The sequence below is a fragment of the Opisthocomus hoazin genome, chromosome 2 (assembly GCF_030867145.1).
Source record: "Opisthocomus hoazin isolate bOpiHoa1 chromosome 2, bOpiHoa1.hap1, whole genome shotgun sequence".
Lineage (NCBI taxonomy): Eukaryota > Metazoa > Chordata > Aves > Opisthocomiformes > Opisthocomidae > Opisthocomus > Opisthocomus hoazin.
In genome coordinates this window covers 106,853,566-106,876,501 of record NC_134415.1, presented here as the reverse complement: position 1 = coordinate 106,876,501, position 22,936 = coordinate 106,853,566, and the positions used below count along the sequence as shown (strand labels likewise).

Below are 22,936 nucleotides of genomic sequence, written 5' to 3'. Positions count from 1 at the left end.
GCATGACAAAATACTCATGTTTAACTGCATGGCTGCACTGAATTATAGCATATTTGAAGGTAAAATTATAAAGCCACAGATTCCTCTCTAACCATGGAGATATACTATGTATAGATCCTATGTCTGGTAATGAAGTAATAAAGAATGTATCTTAACTCTTCTATCTGTAATTCCATTTCTAAGGCCACTAGCAATACGATTAAAAGTATATAATTTACTGATAGAAACGATGAATTTCATTTTAAGCACTAAAATGTAATAAAAACAAAACTGAGAATTATTTCTTAGTCTCATACTTCAAATTAGAGCCACATTTTTATCAGTTGCATTCAGCTACACTGAAAAGAAATTCACATTTTGGATTATGCTTCCTAGATATTATCTAGGAGATCTGTTATTTAAATTATTTAATTCGTACATATCGAACACATATATAACAAGACAAGAGAAAAATGCAAGTCTTACGAAATTTATGAATAATATGAAAATTAGGAAAGGAAATGTAAATCTTCATTGCCTGGGATAGAAATGCTGAATCGTCTTACAAATTGTGATACACTTGGCTGTCCATCAAAAATAAAAGCTCCACCTCTTTGCCATTAAATTTAAAGCAGTTCTTCTATTCATTTTCATTTCAGCAACAACAGTAACAGCAAAGCACTTCTGGTTCTATAAACTGTGTTACTACATCTGTAGTAAAGTGATGTAAATCTCATTCAAATTGAATTAGTGACAAAATTCTCATTATTTAAATGTTTTCCAGTTCAATCCAAGGTATGAAATCTGAAACATTCAGGATGAAAAGAAAATTCAACTCACTGAATAGTATTAAATGTTAATATAATTTAACACCATTAATAATGTCTGCTGTCGAATATTGTTAAATCTACTAATGTTCAATCCTGGCGGAAGTGTATATCTTGACATGCTAACTCCAACAGAAATTTTAAGATGCAGGATGGCATTATTGTGATATCTGAAGTTAATCCGCTCTGTTTACACCCTTAAAGCAGTTGTGAACAGAACATTGACAAGCATGTTCAGAAAGCTATGAGTGTATTTCACAGAAGAAAACGTTATTCACCAAGATAAAAAGAAGCTTACATTTTTCTCATGATAATCTTAAAATCAAACTTTGAAGAGGAAATTAGGAGTGACTATTCCATCTATGAATTACAAATAATATTTATAAATAAGTATTGAAAGTTATACGTATTTACAAATGCTTTATAGTTGTTTCACCTGCCTGCTCCTACTGAGACATTGATTCCTACTGCCACAGTAGAGCACTGGAAACCTGTGTGTTCCCAGCTATCCACAGCTCCACATCCTACATGAAAATGGGGGAAGCTACAGAAAATCAGAACCCACATTTTAACCGCATTTTAAAAGTTCATCTCCTCCACTGATAGCAGAGCTATATCTAATCCAACATGTGAGAATGATCACAAACACTCTTTTCCAGTAACCCGTCGTGTCTCGAAGATCAGGGCAATACTGCCTCAGGCAGGAGTGTCAGGAGGCAAACTGTGTGTGAGGTTTTGCAAAGGCTCTGCTGATTTGTCCCTTAAAAGAAAGCAACAACTGTTTCTTTTCATGGTCTATAGAGGAAGTATCAAATTATCGTGGTTATGTATCTGTGAACCCAAACTCTTAACAGAAAATACAGAAATTACCGTGAATTAAGCTTATTGGCAGGCTGCAAATTCCTATTTTGTAGGAAAATTTTTTTTGTACAGTACGTCTTTAGTCAGAACCGAGCTCTTACTGATGAAGGCAAGAACACAGGATAAACTTTGGAGACTAAGCAATTACTTTGGGCTTCTAATTATATCACCCTTCATCCAAGAATGGAAAACTTTACTTGGAGTGGAAATATAATTTGGATTTTTAAATACCTAATTTGCAAGCACAAACAAGCAGCTAAACTAAAAACTAATTTCAGGTCAAACATTTTTTAAAATACTTATATTCTTTGGAAAAATAAAGCCAAACAACTCATAAAAATGTCAAAATAAAAGCTATTAACTTTATTTCTATTTCATCTTTCAGGGTTTGTGATCACTTGTTCAACACAAAAACAATTCAAATGTTACAAACTTATAAAACACTTCTGAGGATGTCTTTGCATTTTGACAACAAAAAGCTTGAAAAATTCCATCCAGCTCTAGAAATCTACGTCTTCACAAACCTTGAAGTGAAGACTCTCTATCTTTAACAGAAAATGTGCTTTAGTCAAAAACAAGTTACTCAGGTTGACAGAAAGCACGCATTTAACGACAATGGATAGCATTCACCTCTATCTACAAGTTTCACATAAATCCTATATCTACAAGTTTCACGTAAATTTCCTGGTATGAAGGAATACTATGACATGCATATCTTTAGTATTCTTATTTATAACACACTACAGGTGTTACTATCAATACCACAATTTTAGATCAATTAATTATATCAATTAATTTTACAGTGAGACAAGGATCTATTGTTTTCACACCACAAAATCAAAGAGAACATCGAACTTAGATACTTTAACAACTTTTCATGCAATTTTTCAATTCAACATCTGTATATGCTCCTTTATTACAATTAATTAATGTATGCATCAGACAATTTCCTTCCAAAATATTTAAAAAACATCGATATCCAAAAGGCTGTGTCTTAGCTGGCTGAATTTCCAATACATACACTGATTGCAGGTCTGTAGTGGTTAAGACGACAAAACGTATCTTCCGCATAAAAAGATATAAATTTTTAGTAGTAGTCTCAGTTATAATGTCTGAATTCTTCTTTTTTTCGTTAAAGTATTGTAAAATATAAATCGATGTAAAAATTATGCAAGCAGCAGAACACCGTATTAAACCTTCACTTTCTCAGTGTTCAGGAGATGATGAGGGAGTGACAAAGCAGATTAAGTCAGGTGCAAGAGCGTCTGTACATTTCTGTTTACTAAAGAGCTAGCTTTCTGTCACAAATATTAATGACAGACCAAAACTTAGGGAACATGTAGAAGGCCAAATGCAGGGGTTTGTATATATGCATAAACAATACTACTTGTTTATAACCAGATCTAAAGTATTACAGGCATGTAATGATCCCCAACATTTTTCTGTCCTCTGGGAATTAACACAGTATTTTATTTCATTCTCTCGTCTGGTACCAGTCCGACTTCCACTGATATGATCAGAGAACAAATTTTTCAAATGTCTAAATTAAGTTGAAGTGCATTGTGCCAATTATTTCAACACATGCACCAATTATTCTGCTTCATAAATTGCAAAGAGGCTGTATATCTGTTTGCTGAAAAGAGAACATTCTTCTGACCACTACAGTTGGAGCTATGTTGAGCTCTTAGAGAAATCATACAGGACAGAAAAGGTTCTGAAAATGACAAACACAAAAACAAAAGCTATGCTAACCTATTTAAAGTGTGGCAATAAACCCCCTTTTCATTTAGGATTATTCTGTGTACTTATTCCATGCTGGACTTCTTTAGATTTGAGTCCTTAGAGCTGTGTGAACTTCATGAAGTTTGCAAATAAGCTCTCAAGCTCCAGTTTAAACACCAGCTTCCTCTGGTTACCAAAATATTAACAATGATCTTATTAAATTGTTTCTGTCTTTCATGTAGCCTCTTTCAGTAGCCTGAGGAAAGAGACTTTTCATCTTGTTTGTAAACTAGAAATATTTACGCAATTTCAAGGAGTATTCTCTCTTTCATGTTGGAAGGATGACAAGATTAGATTTCAGAAAAGATCATACCCCTCTGAATTTAATCAAAGATGCTTCTGTTGCTGTGTTTTCTTTTGAAGGAAGAAAGATGGAAATTATAAAGAGATATTAAGCATCTAAATAAGTATTATGACCACGGCTTGAAAGGCGTCACATTGCAATTTAAGTCTTCTAATGAAAAAGCTTTGCATTACTTTGACGCAGGTATGTGAAATATGTAATAACATACTTCATAGATTGTAACATTTGGCAGTCTTGTATTTATTAGTCATGGCAGTCATCTGTCTTTTTTTCCCTTGTTTCTGGACTACAAATACAGAGTTAAAATGAAATGTTTAATGCCACTATATTTTCATTCGCACTATCCAATATTCTAGTTTAGAGAAACATCATCAAATCACTAAATCTGCAGCGAGATACAACTTTTACCAGTAGACTGTTAATAATATCCTCACACTTTAAAAATTAAGATGCATAAATGCAATTTAAATTAAATGTTTCAAGCACATGTGGGTCACACAGCAATTTATTGTTTCAAAGAAGAGATACATAAACAAACCTCAGTAGTTCAAGTCTATCAGAAAGTTGAAGTCAATGCTTCTAAAACCTAAAATCATGAATTTGACAACATTTCATAATTATCATCTTAGCTATAGTCAAGATAGGTTAAGGGGATCTGAGAGCTGACAGGTATACTATTACAAAAGAAGAGATAATTTGGCAGTTTATTTCTGTGTCAGACAGGACCTTTTCAGTGTAACACCTAAACTTTTACATGATAGGCCACAGAAATTAATGTTTTAAATACAAGAAAACTGATCACTTAGTTTATTTCCTCTTATTCCTCATACCTCCCTGTGTTAACAGTCATAACCTAACAGAGTGGAATCTGACACTCATATAACACTTTCTTAAATTTAGAAGAGAGACAGAAAAAATACTGTTACATAGAACAAACTGATCTGACAAATGCTGTGTTTTAATTATCCCAACTCATACACTATTTATTGTATACCATGAAGCTCTAAGCTGATCTTCCCACTGATCTCAATAAGAAAACTTATTTGGATTAGTAGCACATTGTGACGCTACACGTTACATCTCACCATTAGAACTCAAATTTCAGTCCCAGATAGTGTCATTTAAATCTCTCTTAATGAAAGGGAAATAACATACATCAAGACAAAGTCTGCAACTGTAATGTGACATAAAGCAAATAATTCAGTTAAGACCATCATTTTTGTTAGGTGGATGAGTTATAAATAGAGAAATTACAAATGGGCTAATGAGACATTACTTCTATCTGCACACTTGTTCTCCCCTGTCTTGAGGCCATTGTGGCTTCAATGCCACTATTAAATTATAGAGTAAATATTTAAAACTGTAAGTACTCTTCAGTGGCAGGAACAGAGAGCTTGGCTCTCTAGGGCTTCTGCATAGGAAAAATAGAAAGCAGAATCAGAAATGGTTTTACCACTCCTGAACAGATATATAGATTACAGTTGTAAAAGTTTTGCACAAGAAACTTATGATGGAGGAGAGGACTCAACTGGGTATCCCAAAATAATACTGTGTTCCTCTGAAATATACTTTTTCTTGCTTCACTGGAAACCATGGTAGTTTATAAAAATTAACCAGCTGCAAAATTACACATGGATTCTCAGTATTACAAGGCAATAGTTTCAGTTTAGGACAAAGAACCAGACACTATTGAAGGTCCCTTCTGTTCCATCTCTGTTCCATAGGGAATACTGTTTTAAAAATAGACAAAGAACTGGCAGTACAAAATACCTAAGGAAGGACAAAATGCTACTGTTTACATAAGCAAGCAGTTCAGCCTTCTTTGAAATGCATATGTAATACTGGTTTCTAATCTAAATAACTTTGTAGAAACTGAAAAACACAAATGGAGAAACCCTAACACCAAGAGGAACCCTTATACAAAGAGAAGGAATAGAGAGATTGCTCAGGATTGCAGAAGAGAACATAAGTAAAAGAATGATATTATACATATGATTCCTGCAAAGGAACATGGGAACAACAACTGAAAGTGAAAATGACAAAACAAAACTAACAGAAAAAAAATACTTCAGATAGCACATAATTGGACTGTAAAAGTGGCTATTAAAGCTAAACTGAGGTTGACTTAAACCTACAAACAGGGCAGCCTTGCATGATAACTTTATGATTATCACAATTTTATCATTATTCCAGTAAATATCATCAAGGAAATTTTACAGTACAATTTATTATCGGTCTCCAACTACAAAAAGAGAAGGCCTCCTTCACAGGTCATATAGTTCCAAGCAGCATTCTAAGAGATTCTCATAATTTCTCTGAAATGTTTTGTCCTTGCTGTTATCAAAAAGGCCACAGATCATATACAGTAGATTAATTTTTGTCGCGTCTACCTTACTGCATTCTGTATCATATCAAAAAACAAACATGACCTTAGAATCAGATAGATGGAAAAGCAACATGAAAAATTTTTATAGGAAGTCCATTTAAGCTAAGAGTTCACTATCATAGAATATGGATGGCTTGTTGGTAATAATATCACATCAATTCATATCACATTGTATCCTATAGTATAAAATAAAAATCCTTGAAAATAATAAAACAATTTGAGAAGAAAAAAAAATCAAACCTTTTTGACAAATATGTTAAGTTTTATATTTACTATGTACTTAAATATTCCATCACAGAACGCAGAAAAATAAAACTATAGTATATTTACAAACAATTTTGTATGCCCAGGGGTAGAAGCAGACCAAACCTGAATAGGTATGAGGAAGAATCTTTCTGTTACTTGTTGCATAAAAGTTTATGATACCAACTAACCAACTAATGAAACAGCAGGTGAAATTCATTTTCAATAATTGTAGAAAATAAATCTGAAAAAAAAAAAAATTATGAGCTTGCAGGCACAACGATACGTTCTGAATTCACAGTCACCACTCGGGAACAAGAACTCTGGTGTACTAAAGATAATTCTATGAAACTGTAAGCTATTAGAAATGTTAGAAATTTCTAGGAAGCAAAACAGAAAATAGTATCTCTGCATCACACAGAAACCTAAGTCATTTGCATGTTGAATATTATATGCAGTTCTGCTCCTCCATATAAAAAAGGATGACACATTAGAACTAGGGAAGGAAATCAAAAGATCAAAATTACTGTTCCTCAGGAAATGAGGACTAATTAAATAGACTGGAAATCTCTTTTTTTGTGAGGTGAAATACATGTGTTCAAAAAGTAATTGGACAAATACATGGAAGAAGACTTTATTGAGAAACAAAGAGAAAGCAATCGAGACATCACTGGGAACAGGGAAAGTACTCGAATTATCTCTGTCTCTTGATTTATTACTGCATACTTCACCTTCTTTTCCTTAAACATTCATTATCGTCTGTTATCAACATATAGTGAGGCTTTCAGTCTCACTGCAGATTTTTATTTTAATGCTTTGTGATTAGGAATGTCATATTGTTCAAATTGCAAAGTTCATGTTTCTTTACAGAATCACACAGAATCACAGAATGGTAGGGGTTGGAAGGGACCTCTGTGGGTCATCTAGTCCAAACCCCCCTGCCGAAGCAGGGTCACCTACAGCAAGCTGCACGGGATCTTGCCCAGGCGGGTCTTGAATATCTCCAGAGAAGGAGACTCCACAACCTCCCTGGGCAGCCTGTTCCAGTGCTCCGTCACCCTCAGAGGGAAGAAGTTCTTCCTCATGTTCAGACGGAACTTCCTGTGCCTCAGTTTGTGCCCATTGCCCCTTGTCCTGTCACTGGGCACCATTGAAAAGAGCTTGGCCCCATCCTCTTGACACCCACCCTTCAGATATTTATAAACATTTATTAGGTCCCCTCGCAGCCTTCTCTTCTTCAGGCTGAACAAGACCAGCTCCCTCAGCCTATCCTCATAAGAGAGATGTTCCAGTCCCCTTACCATCCTCATAGCCCTCCGCTGGACTCTCTCCAGTAGCTCTTCATCTTTCTTGAAGTGGGGAGCCCAGAACTGGACAGAGTACTCCAGATGGGGCCTCACTAGGGCAGCGTAGAGGGGAAGGAGAACCTCGCTCGACCTGCTGGCCACACTTTACTAACAGAAAGAGTAGACCTACAAAAGGCTGAGTAGTGCCCTGGACAAAGGTTAGCCCAAAGATATCCACTGGAATGCAAGTTAGCATGTTACAGTGAAAAATAGGAAGTACAGTAAAAAGCAAGTGCAACTGCCTCAGAAATGATCAGAATAACGTAAGGATTAATCTTGTGAAAAGGTGAACCATGGAATGAGGCAAAAGACAATAAAAGAGCTTGTAGAAAGTCATTAAATGTAAGACAAAGAAAAATAGCTATCAGCAAAGGAGAATGAAGAACATTTTTTTCACTTTTCCAGCAAAAAAAAAAAAGTCAAAGCCAGATAATAAAAGTTTAAATAAATTAATTAAGGTGCAGGATAGGAAGAGAACACGTTAAGGACTTTTTAGAAAATGTAGACATATTCAAGGGAACAGGGCCTAATTAAATTCACATTAAATTACTTAAACTGAAGCAGACTATGAACTATTTGCAATTATCTTCAAGAACTTATGGAGGACAATGAAGGTCCCAGCTGACTGGACAAGGTCACATGTAATAACTCTTTCAAAAACTGGAGAAAAGAGGACCCAAGGAAATATACAAATGCATATGTATATAATTTTTCTCCTCAACTGGGAAACTGATATGCTTTATTTTCCTTTACAACAGAATATCTTTGAATGTCTTTACTTAAAATTATCTTAAATCCTGGCAAGGAAGAGATGGTAGTTGTCTAGAAAGGAATCAATGAGCTTGAGCTACCAATATTTTAAAAGTGCAAGTAAATTGACCTGTGTAATTATAGGATTGCAAAGCCAACACTGTTCCTAAGCAAAGTAATGGAACAGCCAAGACAGGAGTCTATTTCTAAAAGGTTAAAAGATGAAAATATAACAAATTAATTTACATGTTTTCATGGAAAATTGGTTATGTCATACAAACAACATGATTTTTAGATTCTAAACTTGGTTGACACAATATGTTTGGACTTCTTTCAACCCTTTATATTAGCAGCCCATGACATCCTAATGAAGAATTGGCAGCATAAAACATCAATTTAGCACATATTAAATGGCTTAAAATTAGATAATGATAGTATCTCCAAACATAAATGTGAATAACGAATTCTCATTAGGCAAAAGAACTGCTTCAACTAGCTAAGTATATAATTTTTTATCTCAATCCAAACAATTTTTTATACAAATGGTAATACAGAAAAATAGTTAATCAATAGTAGCCACAGTATTTTCAAGATGCTGTCACCATGTGACATATTTTGTAGGTCTATATGTCTTCTTGCACGTATGTACGGACATAAGCACTGCTTTTTCTCATACTAGGCAAAGGAAAAAGCAAACACGAAAATTTCAGGGCTATGTCAGCTGAGAATTTTGTAAAATAAAATTGTTGTTAGATGGAAGAACCTTATTTTCCCTGAGTATCCACTACTGGACTTTACAATGGGTGTCCCTCCTCTTTAAAGAAGACGAGTGACAAACTCAGTTTCACCAAACAAAATGGAAGATTAAAAGGGATGTCATGCGTGGAATGTGTTGGAGCTTCAAGATCGATATGCTTCTAATGCAGGTTATAGAAGCAGACACTGCTGAAACGAAAAATGTTAGCTTTGGAAGTTATCCATGGATATGGATAAAGAGGGAGAAAGATGCCTTGGCAGTATTTGAAATCGGAAAAGTGATTACATTGCAACTGAACGTACTGATATTAGTGCAGTGTGGACTTTCAAACAACTTAATTTTACTTTATTCTATTTCAGTAAAGAAGCAAGAAGGAGGAAATGTTGCTCTAAAGACATTCTTCTGAAGGGCAAAAAAAAATAGAAAAAAATAAAGCATCATTAGGCTATACGCTCCCATATTCTATCCTTGTGGGACAAATCCTGCCCTCCAGAGTTGCACTCAGTCCAGAAACTTGTAACACTTTACAGGGGTGCACAATTTCCACTGAGATCTCCGAGAAAAATTTTGTCTCCTTGATTAACTTTGAAACTACATTGCATGTGTCCCCCTTCCATCTACAAAGTGCTTCCTGTTATTCCTACCTGTGTAAGATTACAATTTTTTTGCTGTGCGTCCTTCCTTCTTTGCTCTTGTCATCTTAGCCATCTGAGAGCCCTGGGCCGAGCTCAAGAAAGACACATGATCCTTCTCTTTCCAAAGATGTTGACCTGACCAACGCTTTAGCAACAAGAACAAGAAACAGGGCCTTTTTCTCTCTAATAAAAAACACTTCCTGAGGAACGTAACCTAACATAAAACTATTCCACAGACAAATAAAAGAAGTCTCACAGCTTAGAATTCACTCTGGAAGATATTCCATATAACCATAGCAAAACAGTGCATACTTACACGTACATGTAAATATTTTGTTAGGGTAGTATACATACAAGAAACTAAATACGTAAATAAATAAAAAAATATAATGTATTCCTTTCAGTGAGAGAAATTAAACAACTGAAATTTCACAAAAGCATGTTACAGAGTCTTCACAAGCATTTTTAGCCATCTATTTAACTTTGCAACTTGCCAGTTGGAAAACTCCATTCAATATCTTGTTTTTCCACTTTCATACCCAGAAGAAAAAGGAAGAAGGATAGGTTGGGTTATGCTGGGAATTTTAAAACATGAGGGTTTTGGGGAAAAAAAAAAATCCCTCTGAATATTGCTTGTCTGTGAAGGTTAAACGCACAAACCCAAAAAACGCAGCAAATCACTACAAGACAGTTCTATGCCTGTTACAGTTATGTATAATCAGGCTTAACTATGGCTTTCATAGAGTCACCAGGGTATAAGTAAAATACTCCATCGGTTCATCACAGAGATATTTGCCTAAAAGCAAAAATATGTGACTTTAAAGTGTTTGACAAGTAAAGTTTTACTAACATAATCTCTGGGGGGTTATTTATTTCCTTTATGTTTCCTTGCACACTGGAAAATGCTATGATGTCATATGATGTGTGTCCACAACAGTACAATTGTTAATTCTTACTTGTTCTATCATGTCATTTAGACCACTTAGAGCATCAATTTTGTAGTTTCCAAATTATTATACTCATTAATGAAACTCAGCATTTAATTTTAAATTGCTACAGTGAGCTAGAATCTAAAGACTAGATCTCAAAGAACACTTCTTCTGACAGTTACCTTCAAGGCCGTAAAATGGAAATTAAAAAAAGAGTTGAATGTTTTCTTTGACATCCAGTTCTTCCTAATACTCTTTACAATTCCTCCTCTTTTCTTTACATACTATTAGCAAAACAGCACAAGAGGAACCTATGGTGGTGGTTCCAAGCAGTGTATTAGATTTTGAACCAAACTCAACTGCTTATGATAATATTTGGAATCAAGAGTCCAACAAAGTTCAGTTGCAAGCCGGATAAGCTTGAGAAATGCTACTCACTGAAATTCAGTAATCTTTTCTACAGCATACTAATATAACACAATAGAAGCATTAACAGATGCAAGTTTTTTATCATGTTCTATATAAAGATGACTGTACAAAAACTTTTTTTGCTAACTATTTCATGCAGAGGGCATACAGACATTAGAAAATAAAAAGTGGCAACAAATGTAAGGCCTTCGAACCATCAAAGACAGATAGATTGAAATGTGAGGATGACAGGAAAAAGTTTTATATCTTTTCAGAAAAAAAAATATTTGAAGTCTTAGTTCTGTGAGCAAGGCTATGCAAGTGCACACATGCTAATACAGCTCCCTGGCATCTAAATAAACCCAAATATACTGACTGCCTGAGGGAAATGATGCTAACTTTGTTTTTCTTTCAAAAGAGAGGAAAAACACATCAACACACATACCTACAGACATAGACTGGAACTAGCTTGCATCTGCATTTACAAGGAGTCATGTACTTCATTTATTTTATATATCACACCTGATGTTGCTAGAATAGCTGTAAAACATAAATTGCTTTATTGTGTGTTCTGCCTATAATGACTTTGTTTTAAAGTAAATAGTACTTTGCTTTCTGAAATTTCCTTAAGCACTAAGCCATTCTTTGGACACTAAAAGGAAAAACAAAGATCCTTTGAAAAAGCTATACTATTACCAAGCCTACAAGTGAATCGTAAAGACACTGTTTTTTTAAAATTTTTCCATGAAGAGTGCATAATTTTCTACTCAAGAGAGGATTGGCCATGGCTATGCTGGCCTGTAAAGGTCAGAGGAGAGGGGAAGGTACAAGGGAATAGAAGACTGGTCTGTAATTAAACCCAAAGTTATTAAAAATGCCACAAAGTACATTTTTTTAAGGCTGCAATATTATATTACAGACCAAATCTGTAGGCAATGAAGGCTGCTTGTACTGCTCTCCAAATGTCATTTCCTTCTGAAAATATATTACATTATTGACTGCATTAATATGTTTTTCATCCACAGTCAGCACATATTTATACGGCTTCATCTGCACAAATACCCCATTTAATGTAATTCATTACTCTTTGCACTTAGAAATCTTCACTGTACAATGTTCTATGAACTATGTTGAGAAAACACCAAGACTGCACTTTTTAGAAGATCCATTTCCTACTAAATGTCAGAAAAATGTACAGAATTCATTGTATATTATGCAATGTATTCTAATACATGTACAAGAAAACCACTATATAAAAAATTTTCAGTGAATTTTGAGGTGAGAGAATATTAAATCCTTTGAAATTATATTAATACATGAAATGCACTTCATATAGCTATAAATGTATATATATGCATTTTTTAAAACTAAAAAGGACTGCCAGAAGGACTTACTGGAAACAAGATTTTGTGTACAGTGTCTTTTTAAGGTCAAACAAACATGTGCCTTCAGCTTGTCATAAGAATATAGGTTTAATTTTTTCTATTTATCAAATTATCCTGTGTTGTTTCATAAAAAGAACTAGTAGTACAGTGACACTATGCATATATATACATAGAGAATTCTGTGACAGTCAAAGTCTGACTCTTAGTACAAGATAATCTTCGATCATTCGCATCCTAAATACGAAGCATTTTATTCATGTTTTGAATTTTTGTGGCTTGGAAACAATATCTTTTTTTTGGTGAAGTTCTAGATAGATATTTGCTTCGAGAAAAATGACAACAATATTACAGAAGAAAATCAAATATTTAGCAAGATCTTTAAAACAATGCTTTATTTAGAGTTTATTGAATTCACCGGTAACATCACTTTTAAAAGCTCATTCACACATTTCTTCAGAAGGATGTATTTAAAGAAAATATCTTAAGGGTCATTTTCAACAAAAATTATTCTATGATTTTATGAATATAGTCGAAGGTGTATCAGCCTTCACATCATTTAAATAACACTTTCATTACTGCTGCAAAAAGGACGGTTACTTAAAGTAACAGACAAGAAAATAAAACTTCACCTAAGTGGCACCACTTGGGAGGCAAAATGAAAGACTGACTTACTGCTCATTTAAAGTCAAGTGTTTGATTCTTGTAACCAGAGTGCAGGTGTCACACATAAAAGGGTTAAAAACTAAAGGGCAACATAATTCTCATAGTTTGATCTTTCCAGTCAGATACAGAAAACTGTCATAAAAATCAAATACTTTTATAAGAATTTATCATAGTATCTATCAAAATAAAAACTCATAACTTCCTATCTGTTGCTGTCTAGCTATGATATATCTTTCTTTCAGACCACCATCTGCAGAAACTTTACAAATGATGGAGGATGCTTAAAATGCCAAACAATCTGAGCTGTAGATTTTAACATGACATTCTGAGTGTTTCACCACTTTCTGAAATATATAAGGCAAATTAGTAAACTAGAATTATTTAGGCTTTAAAGAGCAAGAGGACTATCTTCCTAGGTAATGTAGATGGACACTGTGCATACACTGTGGCTTTCTTTATTTTAAAAATGAATATCAGAAAGACAGCAAAGAGAGAAAGTTTTAACTGGTAAAAAGCTATTGCAGATTTCCATTTACTTAAAATGACGAAGTTGTTCTAGGAAACCTTCAATTGAGCTGTATCTGCTAAGAAGCAAAGATGGATTTATGTTTCTGAAACTTCTATTTATCTCTATCCATTTCCATTGCTGAGGGTTGTTTTCAGTGGAAGTAACAAAGTACAAAAAAAAACCCTATCAGAAGTAAAATACAAACAAACAAAAAAAAAGAACAAAACCTCCAAAAGGTCAGTTAATCCTTACACTTAATTCTCCTGTATATCTTATTAGCATCTTCTTAGAAAATACCAGTTATGTTTATAAAATTTGTTACTATCTAGTTTTTAAGAAAAATCACCAAATGTTAATAATGTTTTTCAGAACATATGGCCATGGTAAACTTCCAATTGCAGTTAAATTAGAATCTGGAAATGATATTTATGTTAAAATTAAACAGACTTAATAATTAACCTAGATAAAAAGCTGTATAACATTTTACTTTTCTATAATACAACAAAAATGTCTGAGCTGTTTTCTATATGGAATGTGTTTAATCATGATGTAAAACTACTTTCCAAAGAAGTTTGACTAGAAGAATAATCTTCACTGGCTGAGCTAAAACATAACAATTCTCTCTTATTCAGAGGAAGATGTTATTGTTCCAATGTATAATATTTTTATGCAAAGAGGCAAGAAAAGGCTTTCAACTTGTGTTAAGTTTTAACTTTAGAGTTAATCACTGAAAAGATATGAATGCACATGTACCTAACCAGTCAGACACAGCTGCAATCTGGAGGGGAATGGAGAGAGAAGCTTCCCAGCCACAGTCATGTCATATAAATAAGAACAAATACACCTGCTGCATACTGGCTTTACCTAACCAAATTTTAAAACTTGAGAGCATATGGATTTTTTAATTTTTAAATTCTAAAGTTTAAATAATGCAGCGTATTAAGAAAAACATTCCTCAATTAAATCAGAAAATTAAAACTAGACACAGATATCAGGTCTGCAAACCATATTATTTTTAACATACATGTTCTTTTCCAGCATATTGGGAATCTCCATTATTAGCACAAAAGAATGCATTACATTAAAAGTTAGAGTGGAAGAAGCTAATACATTGCTTAAACAGTATAACTGAACTGATATGTTAATCTGTAAACAGATTGAGAAGAATAACAGATACTGATTGTATGTCTGTGGAGCATAATTGAGCATAATGGTATCAAGACCTGGTTGAAGACTCTGAAACCTGCCCTTATAAAATAAGAAAAAGACATTAGAAGCAGAGTTATGCAATTAACATAAAAATAAAAAAGGCATAAAATGCATTTACTTAACAAATTTATATTCGAACAATGTGGACTTTTATGATTTGTTATTATGTTAATTTAGGAGGGAGAAGAAGAGTTATGTGGTGTTAGATGCTTGCTCCTTTTTATACTCTTCACTGAACCTCTGTTGTTTGCAACTGTTTAATAAATGATAGTGGCATAGATGCAAATTCGATCTTACCTGCTACAGCCTGGTAATATATTCATAAGTAACATACTCAGCCAATTAAAGCACATCACCTTGATGTTATGTTCCTCAAGACCATGTGTATTTTCTAGATGGAAAGTGGGTTCTGTCTGCCACCCCAACCATTGTACAAAACTCAGGCAAAGTTATTGTCCACTAATAAAAATGACTTTGAAACTGTTGTGGTAATTATTAGTAACTTAGCATGCCTCTTTTCACTCTGTTAGTAACCTACTGATGATACCTTTTGTTCCTTGAAAGAAAACTCAAAGATGTTGAAACTGAAAACTGCCTGCTGTAGGTTTACCTGAACAATATACTCTAAAAGGTCAGGTAACAATACAAGAAAACTTCCTTATCTGAAAATGACTGATAATATATTTTGCTGGAAATTAAGTGACTAACATTTGCCCATTCACAAAACTAACATGCATTGTATGGCACTACAAACAGATTTATTCATACAACAAAACGGTGAAACTCTATGACAGTTCTCCACAGAACCAAATAGCTTTACCATATGAAAATATTCACATAAAACATGAAATATATTTACTGCCTGTCGTCCAAAAGCACACACTTGAATAATGTCTAAATTATAATACATAGGAATGAAATATAAAAAGATAATATAATATACATGAAAATGATGAAAGAAAGGGAAAAGTTTAGAGCAAAATAGGAAGCTCAAAGTTTTCCTTGAATAACTTATGAGTTTCCAAGCATTACACTGTACATAATGATTTCTCAGAATGAAGGTCTCATTGTGAGAGTCTTAAAAAAGCCTAATTTCATTAATTTCTTTCAGCACAGGTTTTATCAAATCTCCAAGCAGTAACAAAGTTTTATATCAATATTGGTAGTGCAATGACATTTATAAGCTAGTTGTATGCTGGTAAAAAACTGCACTGATTTAAGGTTTACTAAGTACTATAGCTGTATGCAAACAGACAACTGACATTTATTTGAGCAACTGAAATACATTTTTGAAAGTATTTTTCTACTAGTCTCAGGAGGAAAGAAGTATCTTCTTCCAAAGAGCATCATATGAAAAGCTTAAAGCTTTACTGCTCAGTTGAGCATCAGTACAAATTAAGGTCGTAAACTTGACATTTTCAGCTGCTTGCAGGGGCTGATATACTTCTTGACATCTACAAGAATTCTTAATAACTTCAAATTATATGAAATGTTCAGGATTATATCACTGAGTCACCAGATTTCTTTTATAACACTGTTATGAACTAGAGGATAGGCTGGTGAAATAACTTCATTAGTTTATATAATCATGTAAAAACAGGAATAAATGCGAGTTCTAAACAGGCTACGAAACTGTTATACTGGTTATCAAGAAGTCTGGAAGTAAAAGATTAAATATTTTTATCAGATTTACAGGTCTACAGGCTTGAAGGGAAGAAAAATCTCAGGATTAAAAAAATTCTAAAAGTTCAAGTTGACTGTCATCTGCTCCTATGTTAGCATGGTACAGCTGATGGGAACACAAGCATGGAAGGAGCCTAATTATCAGCTGGCTGCACGATTTACCTTGGACCTTAACAGCCATAAAGCAGCTATTGTTAGATGTGGCACACCCATGACAGAAGTGGAATAAACCGAACTCAGGCACTTTATTCACCTTGCTACAATGTATAACGTCATCTTACCATATTACATTATCCTGACCTGGATATGCATGGCAATGACTATGTCTATCTCACCCACATAACAGGTAAATGTATGCTTGGACCTATATTAAGAAATAACATAAACCAAATCTTTCTCCTGATTCAAATCTGCATAAATACTACATCAGATCACAAGTTGCTGGGCAAGGTTGGGCATGGGTGGTCTTCACTTGTGGTCAAAACACAATTGAAATGCAGCCCAAGAGGAAAACAAATTAAAACAAAAAAATAAGCGTATGATTTAAAAATTACTTCAATGAAATTTCTTTACCTATTGCATATAAAAAAGTCCCTGCTTTATGCTATGACCAGCAACAAACTGCAAGAAAGGTTTCCTCATACAAATACAGTCTTAGCATGTCATTGGTAGAAATACACTTTGTCTGTTGCTGTTACAAGATTAACCCGTGACCTCAGAATGGTGGTATCCTGATACTAATATTGTTTTCATCTTTAGGATTACACTTTATGCACTCTATCTCTATTTAAGTGTATGTTTCATGTTGTTCTTTATATATACAGTAATACAAAAAAAAAAAATCTATGAGGTTTTAGTGTCATTGCATGCCAGGACTGCTGTTTAAGTTAGAGCTCAGAAAAATTTCTTCCTATAAACAGTTTACTCATCTAAACTAAGTACTCATGGTCAACCTAAATCAATACAATCAGAGTGCTCGGAAGACACCAGGCCCTGTTCTAATGCATGTTTAAAATTTATTTGGACTGAAGCAACTTCAACAAGGGAGACTGGCAACAACCTTCAACAAGATTACCATTCAGCATGTTTATGTTATTTCTCCAGGAGGTGACATATGAGGATTACAGATATGTCTCCTTTGTATGGAGAAATACGCTGAAGTCTTTCAAAACCTTACTAAATACACACGTGAAAGTAAAAATTAAATTAGAGACATAACCAGAACTTACAATCCAGTCTCTTAAATCCTTTACTTTCTAAACACGTCATCACTGAAATTCTGAATACAGTCTTAATGACAGCCTAAATCTGTTATTTTTTGCTCTGAATAAATTTCCTTCTCATTTTTATCGTTCTTTAACAGAGCTCAACAACTTTAACACAGCCCTCTCTACACAAGTAGCTACATACACAAGTATTCACAGAGAAATGTTAGAGTTTTTAATCATAAATTCTCAGCTGTGAAATACACAGTGTCACTAATTTCTCTATGTCTGTGGCAGAAGACAATATCCATTTTAGTGACATTAACTATGTATAATAGCACATTTTGTCTTCCTTCTCTTTACTTAATGAAAAGGTGTGGAGTGACACCAGGTCATGCTGGCTTCAGTAAGGAAAATTGTGATAGATTATAATGGAAAGAGAATTTCCATACAGATCCTTTGATATACTTGGGTGTGGTATTACAACATGTCTCTTTCTTCAAGGACAGAACAATTTAACACAGTAGCAGTTTATCAGCTTTGTCAAGTTAACAAGCTAATCTCAACATTATTTTTATTATCTGTGTTTCTATAGCTCAACTTCCATTGCATACAGTGATACAGCTACAGTGGTATTCCTCTGTATCAAAAACTATTACTGGTAACTATTTCTTGAGGACCTATGTCTGAAATCTTTCTCGTGCATCCAACTATGGGAGAGCTGCGTTGTGCAGTCCAAGCAGCCTGACTAATTAGGCAGACTACAGAACTTTTCTTAAAGTAAATATCAAATATCTTAAATATCCATTCATAATCAAGAAATCAATTCAAAATCAAGAAATCTGAGTAACAAGAATATAGACAGCACTTCATATTTCTGACATTAAGATGTTTCTGAAGGTGAGCCAAAGTGGAGGCATAATAATACAGAAAAAATTGTTCCTCCTTTAATCCCTTAGGCAAACTGTAAAGAGGGTTAAGTTTCCTACTTATATACAAAATCTGTGATGCGTATCAGTTCACTTACAGGTGTCATTTCTTGTCATTTTTAGGTGGACATACTAATGTAGGATAGCTCAACTGCATCATCACAGTGCTTCTCTATTCATAATTAAAGTGAGACAATGCTCAGCTAAAGTAATAATTTTCTACAAACTGCAATCAGTCTATGACACTTTGTCAATATTAATATAAAAATTGATTTTACTGTAATAGATACAAAGTCAAGATGCAGTCAGTCAGTTGTAAAATATTGCCCAAGAGACTGAGGAGTCAAGTTCTAATCCTAAGCAAAACTTTGACTTTTTGGTTAAAAGGTTCAAATAAGAATGCCCTCTACTTTGTCTCTACAGACCATCAAAGCTGGCAGTTTGCTTTCTTTTTAGCTAACTGCAGTAACAGAGAAAGTGTCTTTGAGGTCACATGTCGCAATCCATTAACTTTCTCATCATTAAAATGAGATTCTATTTTTGGACAGGCTCTTTGACTGTTAAACAAAGGGGAGTCAGAATCATTGAAGTAACTTGTGACAGTACAGAGGTTTCAGATTTTACGCTTAGCCTAAAACAGCATGTATGTTGAGAATGCAGATGGATAAAGTTTTGTTAACAGTAAAGGAAAATGAGAAATTTCTAATAAACTTAATGAGAGCATTGAGGTAAAACAGAAAAAAGTTATAATTCACTTTCATATTAGGACATTTACTACATTTCTGACATTGCAAACATTTCACATTTTACTATTTTGAAATTAATTGCCAAAACTAGAAAAACACAGAATTACGCACAATCAGTTCTAAATTGAGACTGAAAGCCAGAAATCAGCTGTCAAATGATCACAATATACTTCATAACAGAGATGCCACTACTACTACAAAATTCACAGTGTATACTTCAGGTGTTTTCAGAAAGACCCCAGAAGTAAGAGGCTGAACTCCAGAAATTAAGTAAGATTTCTTCGGTAAGTTAGAAAAATACAGAACTGAAAACAGAGGCCATTACATTAGAAATATCCAAAAGAGAAATGATAGCAGGAAAATAACTCAGCAGATAGATTTACATTTTTTAACTTTTTCATACAGGTACAATGAGATAAAGTCTGTAACTTTGGATAGAAGAAAAAATGCAAAGTGTCAGATACATAATGTGTGCCAATACTCTCTTTCCACTATACACTATTTCCATTTTATGTAATGTACAAATGGATTCTGCAAAGAAAATAGTCTTAATAAACATGGTCCCTAGAAATGACACAAGTAAAAAACAGGAAACCGTGAAAGAAGGGATGAGAAGGTGTGGGTTAACTTAAATAAAAAATACGCCACTGCCCTCAGGAAACACAACATACTTGAGCTGTGTAACTGTATAGGCTGAACACATTGCACAATGTCTTAAAATACCTTCACGTCTTAGCCATAGTAATGCTATGGGCCTGCGTCTGCTTTTTTACCCACAGCTCTGTAACACCTCACTTCAGCATTTGTGATAGTGCTTCAAGAGCCTCTGCAATTCTTTTTTTTCCTTATTGTTCTCATACTGTTCTTCTCATGGCCATGGACCTGCAAATCCCAGTAGTGTTGCTATGGAGGATTCTCATGGAAAGCAATTGCCACCATCATAAGAATCACCCTTTCTCTCTCCCCCTCTCCTTACTTTTTGTTTCAAAGATTTCAGTTCACATTAAAGAAAACCAAAACAAGGTGCATAAAAAAGTAGATAATAGTGATTTAAATACTCAATAAATATTATCTAACAATATACACAGAGAAACTTAACAACCTATGAACGCATAACACCTGATCTAATTAGCACACTCCAATCAGTACTGTGAATGGGAACAACCAATAGTGAGTTTGAATGAGTCCCAAGGAAAAGTATACTGTACTAGGGAAATATCCTGGTGAAAATACAATCCTAACCACTGTGATCATCCCCACCTCCATCAATGCAGAGAGTAGAAGGATACTGATGTGGAGAACCAATACTCGGTTTCCTGGCTGACCACTGGGGAGCATTTTCCCTTCTTGTTCCTTTCAACATAAAGTTCACAATAAGCCATCAGCCACAGACACCATTTCTAAAAACCTGCATGGGCAAGCCTGTCTTAATGTCCTTTGTGCAATAAAGGTATAGTTTGAAGCTAATATCTACATAACTTTTCACTCCTTGTTTTCCCTTTTTTGGTGTTGAAACAGTAAGGTAACTACAGCTGAAACAAAACACTTAGATACGGTGCTTCAGTTTATGGAAAATGTTTAGGGAGAACTCCCACTCTTTAAGTTTCTCTCACTTACTGAACAGTGCATCGTCTCTCAATGTTTTGCAGCACCTTTTGTATGGAACTAATTTTGACAAAATTACTATCAAATCATTTTCACCATATGTGCCCATAACAAACTATGAAAAATAGTATTAACTGTTTTTGTCCTTACCCTTAAGGTGAACTAATTAACATGGAAATTAACCAAAAGTGATATCATATGGTAATAAGCAAGAGCTCTTTATAGCTGCAGGTCTATGCAACCTATTAAAATGCAAAATATCAATACATGCTTACACACTAACAGATACCAGGTATTTTTTACCATAATGAATCAACTTCAGAAAGTATCAAAACTGAAGCTTACAAACAAGAAACACTGAAGATGCTCTTGTTGCCAAGGTTCTCATCTCTTTGAGACAGAAGCAACACAAAGGAGGCTAGGGTAATTTAAATCACTTTTTTTTGGGTTAAATTTCCACAGTCTTATACATCTTAATTTCCACAACCATACACAATATATCTGTTCTGTTGGTTTTGTTACACACTAATTTTGACTTCAGTCTGTGAAGATTCTTGGTGAGGCATGAAAACAAGTTTTGCAACTACCCCTATAAAGTCTGAGAAAACTAACTGTAATTTTCAAATAATATCCAATATAAGGAATTACACAGGTTAGCAGAATGTGACACTTACAATTTTTCAAATACAATAGAAATTTTAGTTTGTATTGACCTTCAAGCAAAAAGCACTAAAATAATAGCTTTCATTTTTACTTCAGATTCTTTTCAGTTATTTTATGGGTATTTGCAAATCTGTATATCCATTAGACATTAATTAATAATAGAAACAGTATCAAAACTCTAAATTCATGAAAGGACTAAATGCCTATTTGAAATAAATTTGTTGGGCTGTCACGAAGGAAGTTACAACATGAGTTTAAAAAAGTTAATTTAGTGCATACCTTGATAAACAGCTTTGAATCCTGGTGAGCCAATGCTGTCATCAGATTGTAAATGAAGCCACATCTGGTTACTCATGCTCACAATAAGATCAGGAACACTGGATCCAGTGAGTCTGTATGTAGGATAAATTGCAAAGTCATTTGCAGAGGGATAAATTACTACTAATAGTACTACTACTACTACTACTACTAAAAACGCAGAGTCTTTTAAACTACTGATATAGTATTTAGGCCTATTTACAATGTGTTGCCCCAGAGTTTTGATCAGCTGTTTTTTGATAAAATTAACTATTCTACACAGATTAGAACAATGTGAGGAGATAGAAAAAATACATTTTGAATGACTGCATTGAAGTTAACAATGATTAAACACTTTTAAATTGTTCCTACCTAAAGCTCTCATTAAGTAACTAAGCTATTAGAGATGTGAGGGACTGTATGAATTAAATAGTTTTCACTTGTTTAGATTAGTATTGCTTTTTTTGCCATTCTTTTTGAAAGTGAAGGAAGCTGGTTTATATGCCTTACAATGCACGTGTCCAGAAGAACTTACTAGAATCTCATCTATTCCATTCAAATAACTCACAGTGATCTCCTAAATTTCAGGGGAAAATGCTAATTCTCACACAGTAATGGGTGACAACTACGTATAGAGATGTACATTTCAATACAACACATATAAGGCAAGCTGGTGAATCCCAACATAAAACCTTAGAGATTCTCAGTAATATCCTTTGTACATCTATACTTCTGGTATCTTAATGCAAAAAGATGTGTGTCAAAAATGATGAAGAAAAATACATATCTTTGTAGATTACTTCTTAATGGTGAAAAATGCCTCCCTACAGGTTCCA

The 22,936-nt window shown here is 33.9% G+C and overlaps 1 protein-coding gene across 1 annotated transcript in view; it reads right to left on the bottom strand.

Moving 5' to 3' along the window:
- The window catches only part of CSMD1 (CUB and Sushi multiple domains 1), a 1,295,699-nt gene that overhangs the window by 352,133 nt on the left and 920,630 nt on the right, over positions 1-22,936 (bottom strand). Inside the window, exon 12 of the mRNA XM_075445037.1 lies at positions 22,083-22,195. Coding sequence (XP_075301152.1) covers positions 22,083-22,195 — 113 coding nt within the window. The remainder of the gene's footprint in view (positions 1-22,082; positions 22,196-22,936) is intronic.